General features: G+C 31.9%; 2 protein-coding genes across 3 annotated transcripts; one reads left to right on the top strand and one right to left on the bottom strand.

Annotated features, from left to right (window-relative positions):
• Window positions 1-856: 856 nt before the first annotated feature.
• On the bottom strand, window positions 857-24,031 carry LOC127724249 (alpha-ketoglutarate-dependent dioxygenase alkB homolog 3-like). Of its 2 annotated transcripts, XR_007992410.1 has the most exons (8): window positions 23,777-24,031; window positions 23,099-23,133; window positions 22,287-22,334; window positions 20,436-20,628; window positions 18,050-18,259; window positions 16,178-16,273; window positions 14,065-15,773; window positions 857-886 (listed from the first exon to the last, which is right to left on the bottom strand). XR_007992410.1 is itself a non-coding variant. In XM_052231180.1 (7 exons), exons 1-7 carry the CDS (start codon window positions 23,951-23,953, stop codon window positions 15,699-15,701), a joined length of 834 nt encoding a protein of 277 aa, XP_052087140.1. In that variant the 5' UTR covers window positions 23,954-24,031; the 3' UTR covers window positions 12,742-15,698. The 2 variants fall into 2 exon arrangements, 1 of the variants encoding a protein (XP_052087140.1); XM_052231180.1 differs by lacking the exon at window positions 857-886 and having other exon boundaries at window positions 12,742-15,773.
• LOC127724251 (uncharacterized) lies at window positions 5,766-6,777 on the top strand. The gene has a single exon (XM_052231184.1). It carries the CDS (start codon window positions 5,874-5,876, stop codon window positions 6,681-6,683), a length of 810 nt encoding a protein of 269 aa, XP_052087144.1. The 5' UTR covers window positions 5,766-5,873; the 3' UTR covers window positions 6,684-6,777.
• Window positions 24,032-24,606: the final 575 nt, after the last annotated feature.

Here is a 24,606-nt window from a genome sequence, read left to right as displayed (position 1 = left end):
ATTAGAACAGAATTCATTTACAACCTAAAAAAGGTGGAAACCATGATTAAGCACAAATTCAAAAAGTTCACATAGTTGAACATGAGTCCTTTGTGTTTAGTTAATGAGACACAAAACAACTTTGTGTTTAACTACCTTATACCAAAACTCTAACCCTATAGGATTAAAGATACTGGAAAACATAATGTCCCTTACTACAGGGCATAAAAATAGACAATACAATGCACCTTATAAAAGGATGAAACAGTTTACATTGAAAATGTATTTAAAGTACTTTTTTTTAGTATTCATTTTTTTAACAAGCATATGTTACAAAAAAAAAAATACCTTTCAAAAAATTTCATTACATATCCGTGTTTGTTACAAAATTACAAACTTGTTTATACATGATCAATAGATAGGTTTTGATATGAAGTAATTTGAGTTTGAATTATTTCCCTTGGCTGTCTTTTGAAGGGGTTGATTGTGTCATTTAGATTAATTGCCAATAGCTTTCTTATTCAAACCTTCACATGAACCTTACATTAGCAACACGACGGATGCCACATGTGGAACAGGATCTGCTTACCTTTCCGGAGCACATGAGATCACCCCCATTTTGGTGAGGTTCGTGTTGCTCAGTTTTTAGTTTTCTATGTTGTGTTATGTGTACTGTTGTTTGTGTTTTTCTTTTTTAGCCATGGCATTGTCAGTTAATTTCCACTGAGTTTGACTGTCTCTTTGGTAACTTTCACCTCTCTTTCACCATTGATTACCATTATTATAAGACCATGAATTCTCTGAAGAAGGAGGTAGAATATTTTTTGGAATTTTCATAGTTTACGATTTTTTATATGTCATCATCATGAAATCAGTTTTCTATTGTCCTTTATTCTGCACTTTTTACCTATTATTCTCTATTCTGTAAACCCCACCCAGACCCTCATCTATAGTTTGCTGTACAGATTTGTGTGGGCTGCTGATTGTGTTTTCTCTTTGGTCATGATTTTCCATTTTACTTTGACTTTTGGTTTATTTTCCCTTTTTATATATAGGTTAACTTTAACTTGGCATGAATAATTTATATTATCATTTTAACTTTTCAAATTAAATGAAATAAATGCAGAAGGAACATGATGTAATGGCCTAAAATAATAGAAAAAAATCACCTATTTTTTAGAAAAGGAAAAAGAATTTGAAGATCAAATTAAACACAGTTACTTTGAAGCAGCTATTAGTATTAAGGGATGGGAACCCGGGTATTAATGCTCAAGCAAATCCAGTTTCTTGTCAAAATATCTATAAAACTAACTTATGAATATTTACAATTTTACTACATAATTTAATTCTGTTGACAAAATAAATAAGGAAACAAGAAAATAAGAACAGAAATATATATCAACTGGGAAAGTGTTAAATAGACAACTTTATGTTTATATAATTTTGAAAATTATCATGTGCATTAATTATTGTCCATGACGAACATTATAAATGCAAACCATATAATTTGATCAAAAAGCTAGCTCTATTAGAACACTACAAATGAAAATCAAAATATGAGTTTATATCAATGAGATGAACATACTGACCAACTTTTCACAATCATTGAAAGATTGCAATAATTTAAATACATAATGAATAGTAATAATTTCTGGATTTACATTATATACTTGTATTATGCCCGCATGCACTTGAAAGGTGACAGAACCATTTATATTAATTCCCCTTGAAGATAGCTCTTTATGTATTATAGTAGATGTACCTAAAACACAACATAAATATTATTTCCTGCGATGTACGTGTGATCTCCAGACCAAGGATCCCGCTTACAAGACTTACAAATGAACATATATTTATCAAAAATAGTTCTTGAAGATTTAGTCATATCAAAAGTAAGATCACCCTTTGAAACTAGAAGGCTTGACATATTGAAACACACAAGTAATTCTAAGTACGAATTAGAAAACTATATTATGGTCAGAAAAATAAATATTTATGCATAAAAGTTCATCCATCTGTCATGCTCACCTTGCGGTATTTAAGGAATGACTAATATTTTTTCTGTCTATGAAGAAATAACATCAAAAATGTGGTGCAAACTGAATAACCCACGTAGTGCGTTATATTAAATTGTGCACCACATTTTTTATGTAATTTCGAATAGACAAAACATATTACAGTTATCCCTTACAATTTAATTCTAAATTCAATTTTTAAGGAGTAAATCATGAAAAAACGTTGATGACGTCACGGTCACATGGCAAAATTATGTCTATGAGCTAATAGACAAAAACTTTCAGCCAATGAGAAGACGTGATACATCCAAAATTAAATTGTATAAAAAATATACCATACTAGTATCACCCTCACGTTGTTAGTCAATCACTCAGTATATTAGTACTCAGTATCAATTTGATATGAATAATATGTATGTACCAGTTTGTGTTCACTGAACGCTTAGTGTATGCAACACCACATCCAAAATATATTTTTTTTTATGAATAAGTACTTTTATCAGTATTGACACTATCGTGTACATTTAATTAAAATCGTTGAAATTGAACTAACAAAAAAAAAGACTTCACAAAAACAGCCACTTCAACAAGATGAAATATCAATAATTAACAGCATTGGATCACTGCAAACAATAATGTACTAGTATACTATTTAATTATTAATTCCATTCTCAATTTTAATTTTAGTATACTAGTTCAGCGAAATTGACGCCACACTAAATCTCCGAAACATAAATGAACAAAAATTAAAAAAACACACAAGACTAACAAAGGCTAGAGGTTCCTGGCTTGCGACAGGCGCATAAATGCGACGGGTTTTACCATGTTTTGTGAGTTCTCAACCCTATATATCTAGCCAATATGGAATAAACGAAGACACAGCAATACGCACAGTTAAACTCAGTTTAGCAGAAGTCCGACTCCGATTTTAGAATAGGAAACAGAAGAAACTAAGCAAAATGACAATAATCAACATAAATTAACAAAGTACTACTAGCAGTTACTGACATGCCAGCTCCAGACCTCAATTAAACTGATCGAAAGATTATGTCTTCATCATATAAAAGTCAAGCAAATCCCTCCAGTTAGGGGTTTAGTATCATGCCATCATAAATTATACGATAAGGTAAATTTATGAAGGTAAATCCTGAAAAGCGCTTTGGACACATAAAATTTATAACGTTGTTTTCATTCTTATGGGGAACACTATTTGTGGGTCAATGATATTTTATATGAAGTTGTATTACGGGTAATAGTTATCAAAGGTACCAGGCTTATAATTTTGATACGCCAGACGCGCGTTTCGTCTACATTAGACTCATCAGTGACGCTCAAATCAAAATAGTTAAAAAGCCAAACAAGTATAAAGTTGAAGAGCATTGAGGACCCAAAATTCCAATAAAGTTGTGCCAAATACAGCTAAGGTAATCTATGCCTGGGATCAGAAAATCCTTAGTATTTCGAATAATTTTTACTTTTGCAAACAGTTAATTTATAAAAAAATGACCATATAATTGATATTCATGTCAACACCGAAGTGCTGACTACTGGGCTGGTGATACCCTCGGGGACGAAAGCAATGGCATCGACCCAGTGGTGTTAATAGTTATCAAAGGTACCAGGCTTATGATTTTGATATCATTGGCACATTTCATTTCCAGTCATTGTCTATTGACTTTTAAACTTTTGCTCAATTACATGTTAGTTAATGATTATGTCAGTTTATGGTGAACCACATATGGTTAGTCATTGATATTAGGTATACAGTTGTATTAGTATATTGGCACATCTCTAATAACTGTGGATATTTTATGGTCCTACCCCCTCAGTCATGTTTCTTCGTTTGTCTTTGGAACTTTTAAATAGTTTACAATTTAATTTGTGATTAGCTCAGTTTACATGTTTCAGTATTGCAATTCTAATTTCAACATTTGCATTATACTATCCAAAATATTATACGAGCGAGACATATCTCTGTGTCAACACTTTATTTTGGTATATATTTTACATATATTAATTTATATGTGTCAATTGTTCCTATGTTTTTTTTTATTTTATTTTTGTTATTTGGATAGATTTCAGCGATATTTTATCTTTTTCATTAATATCTGTAAAGTCTATATTATCTACCGTGTTAAATCCCCCCTTTTTTTATATAATTTTTTTTACCTTCATTATATTGATTTATGTAACATCTATCTGAGAAAATAAGAACTTTCTTGAGAAAACCTCTTTTTCTAAGATAAACATTAATTTTATCTGTAATATTCATGTCTATCATGTCTTTAATATCTCTCAGAGCTGCTTTCAGAAAATCCCTTTCCATTATCTTTTTATCTTTTTATATGTGTTTTATTGACCTTTCTGTTAGATTTCCATCTATTTTATAAGTGTTTTATTGACCTTTATGAAGTCTTGGTCCTTAATTTATGTATTCTTTATTTTATTTTGTTTATGCCATCATTATCCTTTCTTTATTTTGTTTACCCATTATACTCTATTATTTATATTTCAGCAGCTCATTATTCTGTATTCTTTATTTCTTTGGTCTGCTTTTCTCTAATCTATTTTTTTGGACTGTTTTTCTCTATTCTTTACATTTTGCCCTTTATTCTGGACTTTTTATCCACTATTCTCTATGTCATATGATCAGACTGTTTCTGAATCCCTTTTGGGATTCTGAGTACAGAGCGATTTTCTGATTTGGCCGCCTCAGACGGCCAAATCAGAAAATCGCTCAGGACTCAGAATCCCAAAAGGGATTAACTGTTTCTCATATACTATAGGCAATACATCAGCTGTATGGTATTATTGTAACCGAGGGGTTGAAGGACTCAGACAGGTAAAGTGAAAACAAACAAATCAAGGTACACTCAATCGGCTGTTAAACACTTACAATCTGTGTATTTTATCTATGGTGATAACTTGTACTAGATAAAAGCAATACAAAATTTTAAGGAGTTCTATAACTGATTACACACACAAGGAAGTAGAATAACGCAGACAAATTAGAATTTTCCAAATCCGTTATGGCCTGTGTAGGACAGTTTTCAGTTTCCTGTAGCCTTTGTGAGGAGGACACCGGAATAGAATGGAAGTGCTTAAACTGTGACATGCTCATGTGTGACAAGTGTAAAGAGAAAATTCATGTGAAATTCAAATTTGCCAAGGATCACAAAGTTGTTTCTATTCATGAGGTTGGACTTCATGCAGAAGAAATAGATTTTTCCCATCTAAGTTGCAAAAACCACATTAGACAATCATGTGTGATGTTTTGCACATCATGTGACTGTTTAGTATGTCCACTTTGTATCTCTGAAATCCATAATGGCCATGGTTTGGTAGCCATCATAGAGGGATATGAAATCAAGATCGACATCTTGAAGACGGTCCAAATGAATATTAGAACTCATATTGATGAGCTGCAGAAAAGAAAAGCAGAAATGAAGGATGTTGATAGGAATGAACTTTACAACTTTGAAAATACTATGAAAAGAATTAAAGATCAGAATGTCTTACTAAAGAAGGAAGTCGATCTACATACTGAAAAATTTGACACCGAGTTAATTAAATAGTGGGAAGATTTACATATGTATACCGAAAAGGAACAAACAGAAGCAAACTTGCTGATTGGAAGTTTGGAATCTAAAAACTTAAAAGTAGATGATATTATCCAATCCATGGATGCCAAAAAAGTCTTTGTGGATGGTTCGGGTTTAGTAAAATCAATGGAGGAAGCGGTTACATCACCTTGCACGAAGTTCGATTTCTTCCTGGACAAATAACTGCATATAATATTGGTTCATTAGAAAAAGTTTCTACAAAGGATGAAATCAAAATTATTAACAATTTGACACTCAAATCTCAAACATATTTTATATGGCAATGGCAGCCGGTTCAGAGGAAGCACTGTGGATGACTGACCAGAAGGTATTGCAGAAAGTAAAAATAGAAGGGAAGAGTTTGAAGATAATTACCCAAAAAGACATTAAAATTTATGGTATAGCTATTACTCCATCATGTCCATTCAAAGATCTCCTTTTGGTTAAAGGACATAGACTTAAGCAGATCAGTGACCAAACAAGTGAAGTGACCAAATCTAAGTATGAGGTCAAGGGTTTAAAGCTATCAACTGTTCATGTAAACTCGGATGGAAAAGTCACTGTTGGTGCTTACAGTGGGGAATTAGTTTACCAAGCAGTGGGAAGACGGGTTGTGATTATAATGGATAGAAATGGGAAACTTGAAACTACTTTTGAATATGACAGACAAGGCAATCCTATATTTACACATGTTAAGAATATAACCAGAACAAAAAATGGTAATACCTGTGTAGTGGACAAGTTATCTGAAGATAAGAGAGGCAGAGTAATAATACTGAGTGAGGATGGAGATGTTATGAATATCTTCAATGGCCATCCAGAAGAAAACACAGACAAAATTCCTTTCAGACCAATTCGTGCAATCACTACTCCATCTGACAATATTGTTGTATCAAACCAGAATAATGATTTTTTATTTGTTCTAAACAGTTCTGGAAATTTAATTAGATGGTGTGACATGAAAAAGATTGGACTATTTAATATATTCTCTCTTTGTATTTCTGAATCTGGACGTATTTTCATAGGATGTGCAACACATAAAGGCAGCAGTGATAATGCCAAAATATATGAAGTGAATACTTTGTGAGGTAAAACATTTCAGTTCATGTGAGGAAAGTCAGATCCTTTAATACTAGTTCAGATATCAGAGACAGTGTTAGACTTTGTCGTAATTGCCTTGTGAAGTAAATATGCTTTAATTAATGGTTATAATATAAAAATAGTTAAAGATGTCGGGTAAATATTAAAGGGACATAAACTTAAATCAATCAAAAATGGACGTTTGAAGTTCATCTCATAGAAGTCATGCAAATATAACCATAACCTTTTAAAAAAGAATTTTACTTCCACTCTAGTCCAGTAGTCGAAGGGACACTAGGTTTGCACTCTGTCCGTCCGTCTGTCTGTCTGTCTGTCCACCCGTCAGTCCGGCAAATCAGTTTTTCACACTTTTTTTCTTCGTGCTTTAAGATATTGATTTGATATTTAGTATATAGTTTTATCATGACAAGTTACAGATCAAGTTCTAATTTTGTTCCGGTCTGATGATTTCGTGCAGAGTAATGGCCCTTGGACTTAAAAAAATATAAGTAATCAGTTTTCCGCCTTTTTTTCCGTGATGCTTGAAGATATTGATTTGATATTTGGTATATAGTTTTACCATGACAAGTTACAGTTTAAGTTAAATTTGGGATGATTTTTCATGGTCCTTTGACTTAGAAAATTCACCCAAATAATCAGTTTTCCACACTTTTTTGTTATGCTTGAACATGTGGAAGATATTGATTTGATATTTGTTATAAAGTTTACACCATGACAAGTTATAGATTAAGTTATCATTTTGTTCACGTACAATGGATTTTTAACCGGTAGGGGACTATTATTTCCATGCAATACTCTCAGAGTGATTGTTGAAATAAACATTAAATTTACTGTTTCCTATACTATTAATTGCTTACATCCACTTCATTTTAACTTTGGTGGATAGTTGTCTCATTGGCAATCGTACCACATCTCCTTATTTTTATATTCAAAGATTTGACTGAATTCTATTTGGTTATTTTGGGGAAAAAATCATTCAAGAAAAAAGCTAAAATGGTTAAATCCAGATACTAGTATATCCATACCGTCGACTCTTAGAAAAATTTAATAGTATAAGAATGCGCAAATACAGAAAATAATTAATGGGAAACAAATATTATGATTGAAGGAATATATAATATTATAGGGGAAAAAATAGACAGGAGATATATTTGTATAAAGTTTTAAAGAATAAGATCCCAAAGGACATAAAAGTAAATATTGACATATCACTCTATTGATTGTGATAATCATTTTATCTTCAAGAAGGAGAAGCCACCAACTGGGCAATCCAAAACCATAATTAAGTGGAATAAAAAGAGAACACCATGACCCTATTCCGTAAAGCACCAATTGTTTAACTCCTGGTAATTATTTTCCTCGTCAACTTATACCTTATTGATATGAACTTTTCAAAAACATATGCCAAATTAGGGTTTAGACTCAGATATCATTGTTCACTTAACATTAAAATATGATAGTGTGAGCATGATGTTCTATAGACGCATATTCTTGTTCTCAAAGGTTTTAGAAGCAATTGTTCATAGTTTGAAATCCTTTGTTGTCCTTTAGTCATCATCATTCCATAAAATATTAAAACATATAATTTTCTAAAATCATTTGATCGAACAGAATTTTACTCACATGATGTTATTTCGCAGCTCCTTCTGTAGTTGATCTTGCCTATCAAAAGGGCCAGTGTTAGTTTTTTTCATCACTTGGTGTCCGTCGTCCGTTTACTTTTACAACAATCTCTGAATCTACTGAGCCAAATTGAACCAACTTAGCCTATTTTCTTGAAAACTATAAAAGATGGACAGAGCCTTTAAATGGCAAAAAAGATCAGCAAGACAAGATCTACAAATAACTAAAGTGGCCAACATTGTCCAGCGACTCCTTGTTGAAGTTATCGTCATTTATTGACCATCTTTTATCGTTTTATTTTAGTTTTGCTATTATCCTGAATATGATAATAGAAAAATAGAATATTTAGACAGCAAACATGATCAGCAAATACATGGCTGAAATCGTGGTTAGACTAGGTAGACCTAGCGATACACAGAAAACTAAAGGGCGGCATGACCTCCTCCTTACCCACACACACAAAAAAAAAACAGAAACAAGAACTTGAGATGAACTTTGATAATATGGAATTGTAAGCAATTCCTGCTCCGCTAGTTGCACTTGTCATGTAACTCATTACACATAAAACATTCTGTAATGTCTCAATATAAGAAAACGGGCAGGATGGTTTTTTACAAGCAGAACATATCCATGGTCATCTGTGACAAAGATGTAATCCATAACAGCTAACCGCGTCATGAATCCGTAAAACTTTCTATGGGTTGATTTCAACTTGTCTTGTACTAGCAACCGTTTTTTCTCGGAAATGCAAGCCCTGGTTCCTGGTAAGTTGTATGAAGTATGAGAATCGAGAGGTCTACTCTATATACAGGCATACAGGCGCTGATGCAATGTTGCTACACAGAAATTGAAAGTTCACAATTGACAAATTGAAATCACCTCTTATATTGTAAAGTCATCAGCCAACCCTCATTGTCTATTTCTAGATGAAAATCAATATATGAAGCAGACTTAACTGTATCTGTGGGACATGTATCCTGAATTAAAGTTAGATGATAATAATCAATGCTTTAAATCTAAAATGAACATTAAAAGAATAGCAAAAACTTGCGAGGGTAATGCAACCTTTCTTTTCGTAAAAACATCAAAATTGTCAGCTGAGAAATATAAAAAAAAATCATGGTTAATGCTAATATTGCTTACTACATGTAAATGAATGAAGACAATTGAAACCCACCAGCAAAAGTATACACCATATGGTACTAAATCCAAGGAAAATGAACTGATTTTGCTGGATTTACCTTCATCAGGACTATGCAGAGCTCAAATCATGGCAAGGCCATCAGGCATGACCTAAACTGAGAGTGAAACCCCTCTTTTAGGTATTACTTTGATATAATGATCTAGGAACATATGTTGTGAATACGGCAATAATCAAATTGTGTTTTCCTGTCAATAGTTATATACACCTGATGATTTTCAGAGGTTATCTTAAATGTGAAAAGGAAGAATGATATAATACAATGGATGTTCTTCCTCAAGAAAACAGAGGATAACATTCAGTCTGTATAATCTAGATTGATACTGTCACAATGATGCGGTGGTGTTTAATAGTTAACAATTAAGCTTTCTGAATGGTATGAAAAAAAAATGTCTGTAGTATTCAGAGTACTGCATTTGGATGATAAAACTCCCTCTATAGAGCAAAAATATGTCTAAGTTTCCCATTTTATTATTTTATCAGAATCTATTAAGCAGAGTTATAACCATACTTGGAAGTAGTAATGCGTGGAAGTTCATTTAGAAAATTGAACAACTTTCATAAATGCTGATTTAAAACATGGCAACAAGAGGCATATTTTGATATGAATATTATGTATCAATTTTTAAAATTCTTCTATGTGATTACCAGGTGAAATCTTTTACACTTTACAGCAATGAAAATTTGAACACAGAATTTATAAAGAATCAGCATTTCATGTCAACATGAGTAAATTAGGCTCATAGGCTCTATGGGAAATCACATGTTCATCTTTTTCTTTGATATTTCTACAATATTATAAACCTTACTTGACAGAATAAAAGGATGGCTAAAACATAAAACAGGTTTAACTCCAGATAAGTCTTGATCAAACATTATATATATGAAATCCTCCAGAGGACAGCATGATTTTTTTGTGGTTAAATGGTCAGGCAAAGGCCGAGGATCTGGATGAAAATATTCCCAATTAGACACTGACTTCACCTAACATTCGACAACACACTTTGTTTAATATGTAATCCTTGTGAACTAATCTCTAAGGTCAAGGGTTTTTGATCAATATCATGTCAACACATAAGACAAAACAGTCTGCTGGATGATTTGCCCTGGTAGGGTGACACGTTCTTGTCTTGAAAGGCAGGTCATATTTGCCACTAGAAGTTAAACACCAATCCATAATCATCGCCTATTAATTTTCAAGCTTAGATCAAGGGTTTCAGTCAAAACTGTCAACACAGTTAGGAGAGGGTTAATAACCTGCGGACATGTTTGACCCCACCAAGTTCTGTGAGTGCCTGTTCCAAGTTGGGAGCAGGTGGTTCAGTGGTTGTTGCTGTATATCATGTTTGTTTTTTCATTTCTTAAAAATTGTTTTACCTTTGTCATGTTGTGGCCTTTTATTGCTTACTATGCGGTATGGGTTTTGCTCATTGTTGAAGGCCGCATGATGACCTATAGTTGCTAACTTCTTAGTCATTTGGTCTCTGGCGGAAAACTGTCTAATGGGCAATCATTCCACATTTTCCTATTTTGATACGGCATAAACTTAAGAAATTGAACAAATTCCATCAAACTTTGTAAACATAATAATTATGAAGAGAGAAAAAAGTCTATTGCAGATTGAAGAAGAGGATAACTTTCATAGCAGCTTGTCAAACAAGTAAACATCTGTACACATTTATATTGAGTTATCACTTCACTCCACTTCGCAGTACTCAAGTTTAAACAAGAGGCTCTCAAGAGCTTGAATCGCTCACCTGTATTTCAGAGGAGAAGATTTTTAAATGTTAGCAAACTTGATGAACAAATTGTGTAAAATTGTCTTTAAAGGGCAATAACTCCTTAAGGTGTCAATTGACAATTTTGGTCAGATTAACTTTTTTGTAGATCTTACTTTGCTGAACATTATTGCAGCTTACAGTTTATATCTATCTATAATAATATTCAAGATAATAACTGCAAAATTTTGTTATAACTACCAATTTGGTGGCAGAAACCCAACAATGGGTTGTTCGATTCGTCTGATAATTTCATGGCCGACAGATCTTGACCAATTGAACAATTTTACCCGTGTCAGATTTGCTCTAAAAGCTTTAGTTTTTGAGATATAAGCCAAAAACTGCATTTGACCCTTATGTTCTATTTTTAGCCATGGCGGCCATGTTTGTCAATGAATCAAAACTTCGTATAAATATTATAAACAAGATACCCTAAGGAACATTTAGTTAAAGTTTGAAGGTAATTGGCCTAGTAGTTTCAGAGGAGAAGATTTTTAAATGTTAGCAAACTTGATGAACAAATTGTGTAAAATTGTCTTTAAAGGGCAATAACTCCTTTAAGGGTCAATTGACAATTATGGTCTTATTAACTTTTTTGTAGATCTTACTTTGCTGTTTACAGTTTATATCTATCTATAATAATATCCAAGATAATAACAAAAAACTGCAAAATTTCCTTAAAACTACCAATTTAGTGGCAGCAACCCAACAATGGGTTGTTCGATTCGTCTGAAAATTTCAGGGCTGATAGATCTTGACCAATTGAACAATTTTATCCCCCATGTCAGATTTGCTCTAAAAGCTTTACTTTTTAAGATATAAGCCAAAAACTGCATTTGACCCCTATGTTCTATTTTTAGCCATGGTGGTCATGTTTGTCGATGGATCAAAACTTCGGATACAATTTATAAACTAGACAACCTAAGGAACATTCAAATAAAGTTTTAAGGTATTTGGCCCAGTAGTTTCAGAAGAGAAGATTTTTGAAATAGTTTACGACGACAGACGAAGGACGACGACGGACGCCAAGTGATGGCATAAGCTCACATGAGGCCCTTCGGGCCCCGGTGAGCTAATAAAAAGAAATGTGGGTGTCAATGAGACTGCAACCCTACAACACAAAAGCATTAAACTTCAAAGTTCTGTTAACAGCAAATGATATAAAATATTTAAGAACTATTATATAAAACCATGGAAAAGGTTCCTGACTCAGGACAGGCACATGTGCATCTGGCAGGGATATAACTATTAGATATCTGACAAACATTATCACATTTGGTAGATCCAGAACATCTTGCCTTTTTGTATATGATCAAACTGAGGTTGAAAATCTTCTTGTGAAGGTGATAGGTGTAATGAAAATTAATGAAGATATGGCATGGTATATGTGTTCAGGTACTAAAATTTTTACATATTTCATTGACATTAAAAAAGATAACATGCAGAGGTAACAATTTTATCATAAAGAGTGTGACTTAGCTAACAAGAAAGAGAGAACACAATGAAAAAACCCATAATAAAAACATGTTTGCACAGCAAATTCCTTCACCTTAAAACTATAAGTCAATCTAGAAAAGTAAACTTAAAATTTTTAACATATATGACTTTTGGTAATTGACAAAATATACATTCAAACATTCAAATACATAAAAATACCTTTGCATATAAACAAAATATATTTCATTTATCATTCAGATATATTACATTCATCATTCTCACAGATGCAAATTTAAATACACATATAGATATAAATGCATTAGAACAGAATTCTTTAACAACCTAAAAAAGCTGGAAACCGTGGTTAAGCACAAATTTCAAAAAGTTCACATAAAAATGAACATGAGTCCTTTGTGTTAAGTTAATGTGACCACAACACAACTGTGTGTTAAACTACCAAATACCAAAACTCTAACCCTATAGGATTACAGAGACTGGAAAACATAATGTCCCCTGCTGCATGGCATTAAAATATACAATAAAATGCACCTTTCTTATAAAAGGGTGAAACAGTTTACATTGAAAATATATTTAAAGTAATCATTTTTTAAACAAGTATATGATACAAAAAGGAAAAAAAAATACCTTTCACAACATTTCATTACATATCCTTGTTTGTTACACAACTATAAACTTGTTTATACATCAAGATAGGTTTTGATATGAAATAATTTGAGTTTGGATTTATTTCCCTTGGCTGCCATTTTGTAGGGGTAAATGGTTGATTGTGTATTACATTTAGATTAATTGCCAATAGCTTTCTTATTCAAACCTTCACATGAACCTAACATGAGCAACACGACGGGTGCCACCTGTGGAACAGGATCTGCTTACCCTTTCGGAGCACCTGAGATCACCCCCATTTTTGGTGGGGTTTGCGTTGCTCAGTGTTTAGTTTTTTATGTTTGTCTTTTTCTTTTTTAGCCATGGCGTTGTCAGTTAATTTCCACTTATGAGTTTGAATGTCCCTTTGGTATCTTTCGCCTCTCTTTCACCAATGATTGCCATTATTATAAGACCATGATTTTTCTGAAGAAGGAAATGCCTTTAAAGTGGTAGAATATTGGAGCAATTCTCATCAAGATTTTTATATACATGTACATCATCATGACAACAGTTTTCTATTTTGAATTTAGATTGTTCATGGTATGACTGAATGCAACCAATCACTGGATTTAACTTGCCATGAGCAAAACAAGTGGAGCAGAAATAAGCATCCCATTATTCTCTATTCTTTATTATTTATTCCTTTATTCTGTTCTTTTTACCTATTATTCTTTATTCTGTAAACCCCATCCAGACCCTCATCTATAGTGTTCTGCACAGAATTGTGTGGGCTGCTGATTGTCTGTCTTACTTTGAATTTTTGGTATCTTTTTCTGTTTTTATATATAGGTTAACTTAGCATTAATAATTTATATTATGGATTTAGTTTTTAAATTAAGAACAATCACATAATAATAAAATAACTTTGTTTTTATCATGATGTAAAGGCCTAAAATATTAATAAAAAAATCAAAAAGAAAAACAATTTGAAGATCAAATTAAAGACATTTACTTTGAAGCAGCAATTAGTATCAAAGGATGGAAACCCCCATATTAATGTTCAACAAATCCAGTTTCTTGTCAAAATATCTATTAAAATAACATATGAATATTAACTTAATAATTTAATACTGTTGACAGAATAAATAAGGAAACAAGAAAACAAGAACAGAAAATACTTATCAACTGTTAGTTCATATAATATTGTAAATTATCATGAGCATTTATTATTGGGACTCAATGACGACCATTCTAAATGAAGAATTTATCATTTTGATAAAAAAACAAGAATGTGTCCATAGTACATGGATGCCCCACTCGCACTATCATTTTCATGTTCAGTGGACCGTGAAATTGGGGTCAAAACTCTAATTTGGCATAAAAATTAGAAAGATCATATCATAGGGAACATGTGTACTAAGTTTCAAGTTGATTGGACTTCAACTTCATCAAAAACTACCTTGACCAAAAACTTTAACCTGAAAGAAAAAAACTTTAACGTGAAAGACAAAAACTTTAACCTGAAGCGGGAATAGACGGACAGACAGACAGACGAACGAACAGACGCACAGACCGAAATGGGGCATAACTAGCTCTATATTAGAACACTACCAATAAAAATCAAAATGTGTGTTTATATTGATACAATGAGATGAACATACTGACCAACTTTTCACAATCATTGAAACATTGCAATAATTCAAATAAATATAATAGCAATAATTTCTGAATTTACATTATATACTTTGGCACTATTATCCAAACTATAATATGTTTAATTTAGATAATTTACAAATATATACATTTTTCTTATCATAACCACATAAAAAAACTCATTAAATTTGACATACACATCAATTACATTTCGATTAAACAAATATTTAAAATGAACACACTTTACCATTAAAATAACAGAACAAAAAGGAAATCTGTTAAACATTGTAATTCCCAGTGTGGGCATAGAAGTTATCTGACAAATATTTTAGAACTTTAGTGTTTTTTAATCACTGAATTTAAAACGTTAATTTTCTCTAGACATGACCTATTTTTCTTCATAAAATTCCACAAATTGGGACAAGAAAAATAGCTTTTTATAATTTCGTTCTAAGTTATTTTAACTGGACTATTTTCTCTACCTTGAGTAGATTTTTTCATTCAAAATGGTTGCATGAGATGAAATAACTGTAAATAACAAGCCTTTGTGATATGTTTCTTGATATATATTTTAAAATACTGACTCATTAAATATATAATGGATAACAAAAATTGATAAAATTTATTTCATTAAAATAAAAGCACATTTTAAAATCTGATAATAACAAGTATAATTAAATAGTCGCCTGGTAAATACAAATACTCATTCAGGAAAAATAACTCTGTATGTCAAATTAATTCTTGGACCTCTGTCATGATATTCTCTAGGAATTCTATGCTAAAAAAGAAAAAAAAACATTCAATAGATTTCATACACACGACTTAAAATGCTAACACTAATTATTTTTCATTCATCTTAAAACAATAATTCTATGTAATATTCTGTTTGTTCAAACCTTTTTAATATTCTGTCACATATTTTCTATGGATAAAGGAGTGCCCTTATTTGGGCCAAATATTAGTGCAAATTGAAAAGTTATTATACATATTCTTAGATATGTCATAACTACACTTAAGTACAAGGGGTTCAGAAAATAAAAACAAATTTCACATTTATATTTCTTAATTTCATGCATTTTCAAAAATTATGAGCAGATTTGAAATATTTCTCAAAATGATTAATATCTTGGACCAAAACCAGGCCTGAATTCCTATACTCATTAAATCTCTCCATGTACTTACTTGCCAATCTGCCTGTGTTGCCCCTTCCATTATTAACAAAGAACCATGAGTCAAAGGTATTTTGGCATGTTGCATATAGGTGTAGTCATCTGAACCCTATACCATAAAAAGATAAGACACACTTTTTTTAACTTTTTTTTTACAGAAAATTTAACAATAGTACAAATGTAGTATAGCCTGAAACTCAGTCAGTTCAATTATGAGGATCCATAATGATAAAATAATATTTGTAAAGTAAAATTTAGTCAAATAAACATAATTACCACACAGCTATGTTTAAGTTAACAAATTCTGATCATGATTAAAAGAAGAAGTCTGTATTTGTGAGGTGGGATCCTCTTTGTTTGTCCTGAAATCATCTGTTTACACAAGAATAGCAAAATTCGGATGCTAAGAATGAAACATAAAAATGTTTGAAATGGGCAATGACAGTATGAAATAAGGAGATGTGGTATGATTGCCAATAAGACAACTATCAACCAAATTCCAAATGAAGCTTAAGTTGCTAATGTGAATAAATATATACAACTTGATAAAATTAAGGTGGATCATTGGTATATATTTCCTCAGATAGAATTTTCTTATACTTTGCCAGAATGTAGATTTGTTCATGCTGAAATTCAAAAATGTAATAAAAAGTATGGGTCACCATGCTATTTTTCAAGCTACAAGTCGTGCAAAATTGCCCAAATTTGCATAGATTGTTCATGAAAAAACACTTTTTTGTGAATAAAAAGAAATCTAGGAGATAGAATTTTGAAATAAAATATGAGAAGATAGTTTTTAAATATGCTTTATGATAATAAAAAGAAAAAAATGGTGTCACCAATATTGTTTTCTTGCTACAAGTAAAAATTGAAATGTCTATCATTCCTTCATAAAAAATTTACAATTTCCCCTTAAATGGCTAAGTCGAGAATTTGATTTCGAACAAACACAAATATTTGGTATTTGATAAATCAGTCCAAATAATGCAATAAATCACTTATTTTTTCTTTATTTCAATATCAGTCTTATCCATTAATTGCCAATCTGTCTCAAAATTTGCAGATTTAGGCAAAGAACTCATCCTATTGTGAACTGCTATTTAACAATCCAAGATGGTGGTATACAGTTAATCTACCTTAAAGGAACACCACAATATTATACTCATGTTTGATTGGGTACAGAAATGTTCATTTAAAGAGGTTGTAAAACAAACAGTAGATAAACGTTACTCTCAAGAGGTTATATTAAGACAAACTGTTTCAAAAAATGACTATCGATAATGTTAATTGACTTTCAAAAGGTTGTAAGACAAAAGGTTGTAAGACAAAAGGTTGTAAGACAAAAGGTGGCGAAGAATGACTGTCAAGAGGTTGTAGACCAACGATAGTAAAATGACTTTCAAGAAGCAACTTGAGACAATCTATAGCAAAGGATGACTTTCAAGAGGTTGTAAAATAAAGGGTAGTAGATCATTTCTACTCTCCAATAAAATACTGGTAACCCAAGAAAATAGTACTTCATATAACAATGTTTGTTTGTGAAATAACATAAAGCAATCAGCATGATCAAGAAACCTAATAATTTCATATTCATCTATATTAATAAATTGATTGATTGATTGGTGTTTAACGCAACTTTCAATACCATTGTGCTACTTCGTGGCAGTCAGTTTTTATTCGGAGCCGGAGTGGCGAGAGAGAACCACCGACCTTCAGTAGGAAAACTGACAATCATAGTCAATAAAGATTTGAGTTGAGCGCACCTGCCACGTGTGGGATTTGAACTCACAACCTCTGTGTTGACAGGCTAGTGATACAGTACTTGGACTTCTTAGACGACTGGGCTACCGAGGCCCCCCTATATATTAATAAAAGATATACTTACAACAGGAGGTTTCTTTCTCAGCTCAAAATTTCTGCTATCACCAAAAGATAAAGAAGCTATCGTTGGTTCAGGGCCTAATGTCTGCTCATCGTCTGAATGCCAAGCCACTGAATCATGTCCATCACGGTACATGTTAGCTAACATTGAATTGAATTTCAGTCCTGTAACTTCCTCTAATCTGTCCTTTAACATCTTCAAGGTTGAATGCCACTGAAAAGAAAATAATATTTATTATTTCTCAGCATGTTTAACCCTGTGTTGCCTCCTTTCTTACTTTTCCTTTAAATACATTGTATTCTCAACAGACAAATTAAATTTTTTAGGTGTTCTAATCGTCAAAACTTGATAGTTTTTTATTGATAAGATTGAGAATGGAAACGGGGAAAAACTTGCCACATTCATGTTGATACTTGCTTAATGCTCAGTGGCAAGTATTTCTTGCATATTCACCATATTCACCAAGGAAATGTAGGAAGTTTCTGCAAAGTAAGCTAACAGGGATGAAAGGTACAAATTTCGACTGCCACTGGAAAATAAGGGTATGTTGGATAATGGTAGAAATTTTTCCCTTTGCAACAGGTCAACAATGTAGAATTGTTGTTGTATGGGTTCTTTAACTGCAGGGATCATGGTGCTCACCCCACACAAGGCATCAGATATAAGGTCCCCATGCAGACCATAAGTTAGTTCTCCGGATATGACAGACAAGTGGTTAAGTGATGAAATAGGTCCATACAAGAAAACATCAGGTTGTCATGACTATAACAATTTTAAATTTCATTACAAGTTATTTATATTATTTTTGGAAAAATTTAAATTGCAGATTTGTGCTTTCAAAAACGTACTGGTTATGGGAAGTCATATGATATTTTTTTTCTGGGGGGAGGGGGGCTAACTACCTGTTATTAGATCAAGTTATTTGCACTTTACATTTATGTATTACACTGATATCATCAAGTAAAACTAAGTCAGTATAAAATTAAAGACTTTTATCCAGAAAATAAATTCATTTTTAGAATGGCCAAATTATAGATTTGTCAACTTACATGTATCAATGCCAAAAAAAATATTGCATGTCAAGATTACAAAATATTAGTTTGTTGTTGTTTCATGTCAAAGGGCAAATGTTTCATCCATATTCAGGACAAAAAATTCATGTAAGAAATAAAGGTCATGATGACACTAACATATCTGAATAGTGTTTTACTTAACTATATAAACTAAGTGGTAAAATACATTGTATAATTAAAATGTTACCATAAAGTTCTGAGAAATTGAGAAAAATAGAAAACTTGTTTATCAGTGTTAACCCTAGAGCTTTTAAGCATGATAATTATGGTAATGTGATGCCATATTGCTTGAACTAGATGCTATTGGAGATAATTTTCTTATAGATGGGAAGCTATCATTTATAGAAACATGATGGTATTTCAAATTCCCCTTCAACAAGGAAGGTTATATGAAATTTGTGGGGAAAACACTGTGTATGTACATGTATGTATGGAGGCATTTCTACACAACTTGCCACATTCATGTTGAAAAATAAAAATAAATGGAGAATGTGTCCATGGGACAAAGATCCGCTTGCATATAACGTTATAAAGAGACATAACTCAAGAACGGTAAAAGTGACGCTACCCAAATTCATACTTGATCTGAATTTTGTGGTAATATGCATTGTGTATAAGTTTCATAACATTTGGTTGAGGCAAACTTAAGTTAGAGAAAAGAAACGAAAAGTTGAGCAATTTGTCCATTTGTAAAGGGGCATAACTCTTGAACAGTAAAAGTGACGCCACCAAAATTCGAACTTGATCTGTGTTTTGTGGTAATAAGCATTGTATATAAGATTCATAACATTTGGTTGAGGCTAAGTAAAATTAGAGAACAGAAACAAAAAAATCAGCAATTTTTCCATTTTTAAAGGGACAGAACTCTACTTGATCTGAATTTTGTGGTAGTAAGCATTGTGTATAAGTTTCATAACATTTGGTAGAGGCAAACTTAAGTTAGAGAACGGAAACGAAAAGTTCAGCAATTTTTCCATTTTTAAAGGGACATAACTCTAGAAAGGTAAAAGGACGCTACCCAAATTCCTACTTGATCTGTGTTTTGTGGTAAGAAGCATTGTGTATAAATTTCATAACATTTGGTTGAGGCAAACTAAAGTTAGAGAACAGTAACCAATTTATGGGACGTACGGACAGACGAATGTACGGACATACAGACAAGGGTAAAACTTAATGCCCCCTCCGCTACGGCGGGGGCATAAAAATTACAACAGATATGTTACAACCCTAAAAATAAAATCAAAAGAAAAATTAAAGAATTAGTGTTGAAAATTTTATCCAAACAATATGCATTTAATCATAGGAATAATTTTTACCTCTACATTAGCTTCATGTCTCACACCCGAGTAAGAATAAGGAAAATCTCCATACCAAGCTGTTAGTCGTGGCTGCAGGAATGTCTCTCCATTTTTAAAATCTGACCTTTGTCGCCAAGGGACTTCATGATACAAGTCATTGTATATTGCATCAGCCTCAATAGGATCCAGAAAATTCGGAAAGAATCGTATCCTGTATTTATAACATAAATAAAGTTTTACAAAGATATTCAGGCGGGGATCCAGCCATTTTGAAAAGGGGGATTGCTGCAATTGCAACCCCCAGAACACCATGAAATGTTCACATAATTAAAAAAAAAAAGGGGAGGGGGTTTCTAACCTCCCTTAACACCCCCACCAATGATATTCAACATGAAGTGTAATGTTTGTGAGAACAAAACCCTAACCTCATTTGTAAATCATCATTTTCATTAATCAGTTTTAGGATTCTGTGTCCAGAGCGATTTTCTGATTTTGCTGCCAAAAGGGATTACATTTAAACTACTGTGTATAACTAAAAATTCGTAAGGGTTCCGCGGAACCCAGTGTCTCGCCTACTTTTTGCTGTTAATCACAGGCTCAGCAAAAATAAGGAAAAAAATTAATAAAAATATTCCTCTCTATACTATCTTTTGATTGTAAGTAGCTTCTGTCCAAGTTTGGTAAAAATCCAGGATAGTTTATGAATCTAATAAATGTTTTAAAAACTTAAACTGCAGACTGTATGTAATGTTAACTGGAAGAAAAACTAAGTCCATTTATAAGTAAAATACGGAAAAAATGGAACAAAATTTCCTTCTAGATACTAGCTTTTAATCATAAACAAGCTTCTGTCTAAGTTTGGTACAAATCCAGGATAGTTTAAGAAAGTTGTTCAAATTTTAAAAACTTTAACCACAGAGTGAATGTAATGTTAACTGGCAGAAAAACTAAGTCCATTTATAAGTAAAATACGGAAAAAATGGATTTTTTTTTTTACAAAATTTACTTCTGGATACTAGCTTTTAATCATAAACAAGCTTCTGTCCAAGTTTGGTACAAACCCAGGATAGTTTAAGAAAGTTGTTAAAATTTTAAAATCTTTAACCACAGAGTGAATGTAATGTTAACTGGCAGAAAAACTAAGTCCATTTATAAGTAAAATACGGAAAAAATGGAATTTTTTTTTTCAAAATTTACTTCTGGATACTATCTAATGATCATAAACAAGCTTCTTTCCAAGTTTGGTAGAAATCCAGGATAGTTTAAGAAAGTTATTTAAATTTCAAAAACTTTAACCACAGAGTGAATGTAATGTTTCCTGGCAGAAAAACTAAGTCCATTTATTAGTAAAATACGGAAAAAATGGAATTTTCTTTTTACAAAATTTACTTTTGAATATTATCTTATGATCATAAACAAGCTTCTGTCCAAGTTTGGTAGAAATCCAGGATAGTTTAAGAAAGTTATTAAAATTTCAAAAACTTTAACCACAGAGTGAATATTTGTGGACGCCGCCGACGACGACGCCGACGGAATGTAGGATCGCTATGTCTCCCTTTTTCGACAAAAGTCGAAGGCTCGACAAAAATCAAACATGCAGACAAGGGGAAAATTATTGTACAAAATTTTGTATTACTATTAAAATGATTTAAGCTTGATCTTTTTGATGGAAATGGATGAAACTATAGGATATTATATATATCATAGCTAATTAGTGGTAATCAAATTTAGGAAAGAAAGTAACAACACTTTTTTTATAATAAAAATTAATGAATTTAAAAGTAGGATATAATTGCAAGGGTCTGCTTTCTTCTGTTTACATGAGATTAAAAAAGTACAAAATATCTATACCGGTAATATCTTTTATACCTTGATACTCCTGAAGGTTCTGTACTTAGATCACACACACCAGGCTTCCTATAAATAGAAAATTCCAATTCATACAGTTATTTACACTAACTACAGCAATCCTATACAGAATTATTCTTATACTCGTTATTTGAGTCAATAGTGGACATTAGATTTCAACATATCCCATCCATGTATGTGGTCTGGATGGGAGATCTCCATTTTTGTATTCTGATTTAATTTCGTGAGCCATTTTTCTCTCTTCTTTATATATTTTGCCAATTATTCTCTGTTCTTAAAAATTATATTTTAGCTAATAGTTATGATAAAGTGGCATAACAATTTGTAGATCTTTCATCTTCTTTGCATATTCTGACAACATCCAAAAAAATAATTACTTGTAAACGACCAGTAGTTGTTAACTTCTAAGTCATTTGGGTGGAGAGTTGTCTCATTGGATATCAAACCACATCTTCTTATTTTTTAAATTGCACTCCTTTAATATTATTCTTTCAAGAGAGTGCTTTGATTAAATACCTTTATAATATATTGTTAAGTATATGCCATAAGGGATGCTGAAAGTTTATGCTGAACATGGAACTCCTTTCCTCTTAACAACAACAACAAAAATGAAAGATAAACAATTGTTGAGAAAGGAGAAGGTCAGAATGAGGCCCAAATGACCTAAAAAATGTGGTGCACACTTTTAAATAACCCGCTATGCGGGTTATTCAGTTATTATTCACCACATTTCTTATGTTATTTCTTCACAGACAGAAAAAATACTACAGTCATTCATTAAATACAATGTGGTACAATGTATCTATACTTACGTTATAACCTTTTCAACTGGCTTTTGTCTGACTTCCTGTTCATAAAGGAAATCATATTTAATTTTTTAGTACAATGTATCCTGCAAATATGTCACAACATTAAAAAAAAAAATAATGAACTCAAAATCGTTAACTTTTTATTTTTTAACTTTTTTATTTTCCCGCATTTGCGCAGAAATCTCTTTCTTTCTTCCGTTCTCGTTTGTCACGAGACCTTGAGTAATATATATATTTATCAGTCTTAATAAAATATAGGAAGGAGCACATTAACAAATTTTTCATTTTAATTATTCTTTTATATGAAATAAAATGTAACTTGATGAAAGCATTTCTTTGCTTACATTGAAAATGACATCACAACTTAAAGCCCTAACAACAGGACCAAAATCGGAAACGTTTACGAATTACCGTTTCTTTTTCAACAGATTTTAAAGTTAAAACATGCTTGAATTAAAAAAATAATTCATACGGACTTCGTCTTCTTTCCCATGTAACACCTGCATCATATTATTAAGGTGTACATGGAAGAAAAATTCAGAGACAAGACTAGCCTGTGCTTGATGATTTACCAAAATCCTTCGACAGAGCCTAAGTAACAATTAACCTTGCATGTCCCATAGAATTTATTATTGACATGTAAAGTGCTATTTATTTCTCTGTTTTACATTTTGTTAATACCTCTTCAGATTCTTGGAACATGAATTTCTTTTCAGTATGTTGCTGGACTTGATCAACATTTTTTCCCGTCCAAGCTGGAGCTTGAGGAACTTGAGGTTTGTTTCTATCAGATCTGACATTTGATGGTGCAGCCCAACCACCTTGAACTCTAGATCTACGTTTGCGATCTGTATTCATCTCAAATTGTAAGGAATTAAGTGAAAATGTTTATAATTTTTCTGTTTATTTCATCCACCGGATGTATCCATGGGCGCCGCCATTATATATGCAGATAAAATGTTCTTTGAGAATTTACAATACCAGAAACAAAAATAATTAAACTTATATACATACCCAACCGAAATGTTAAAACAGCAGCGCACCAAAACCAAGTACGACTTTTTATAAGGGTCTGGATGGTGGAGGAAACATCTGAATTTCTCTTATTTTTTCAAATTCCCATCTTGAAAAAGGAAAATAAATTCAATGTAAGATTTCAACCCCCTCAACACTTTTCAATGTTTTTATTATTTACAACAAAAATGCATGCATACAATTTTTATGCATATTATTATTATTCGGTAAAATTATGTATCCATTGTGGAAATAAAGCTTTAAGTGGTAAAATTGTTTGTGACTTCAGGGAACTTTATTTAGATCTGGTAGGGTCTCATTGACATATAACACACCTTCGTTCTTCAGCACCTAGCCAAAAATTATGACACAATATATATATATATATATATATATATATATATGATACCTGAATGAAGTGTTAAGACACTTCTGCTGAATAATAAGATACTGATTTAGAGTATTCATATAATTTTTTGCATGTTTGAAATACAGAA

This window comes from Mytilus californianus, unplaced genomic scaffold (genome assembly GCF_021869535.1).
Source record: "Mytilus californianus isolate M0D057914Y unplaced genomic scaffold, xbMytCali1.0.p SCAF_14, whole genome shotgun sequence".
NCBI classification, from domain to species: domain Eukaryota; kingdom Metazoa; phylum Mollusca; class Bivalvia; order Mytilida; family Mytilidae; genus Mytilus; species Mytilus californianus.
This window is presented reverse-complemented; position numbering and strand designations above follow the sequence as displayed.

Coding starts and splice junctions, on each gene's coding strand:
- LOC127724249 (XM_052231180.1), bottom strand. CDS start 23,953: ATGAATACAGATCGCAAACGTAGATCTAGAGTTCAAGGTGGTTGGGCT. Junction 23,134..23,776: donor TGTTCCAAGAATCTGAAGAG/GTATTAACAAAA, acceptor CTTTATGAACAG/GAAGTCAGACAAAAGCCAGT. Junction 18,260..20,435: donor GACATGAAGCTAATGTAGAG/GTAAAAATTATT, acceptor TTTTCTTTTCAG/TGGCATTCAACCTTGAAGAT.
- LOC127724251 (XM_052231184.1), top strand. CDS start 5,874: ATGGCAATGGCAGCCGGTTCAGAGGAAGCACTGTGGATGACTGACCAG.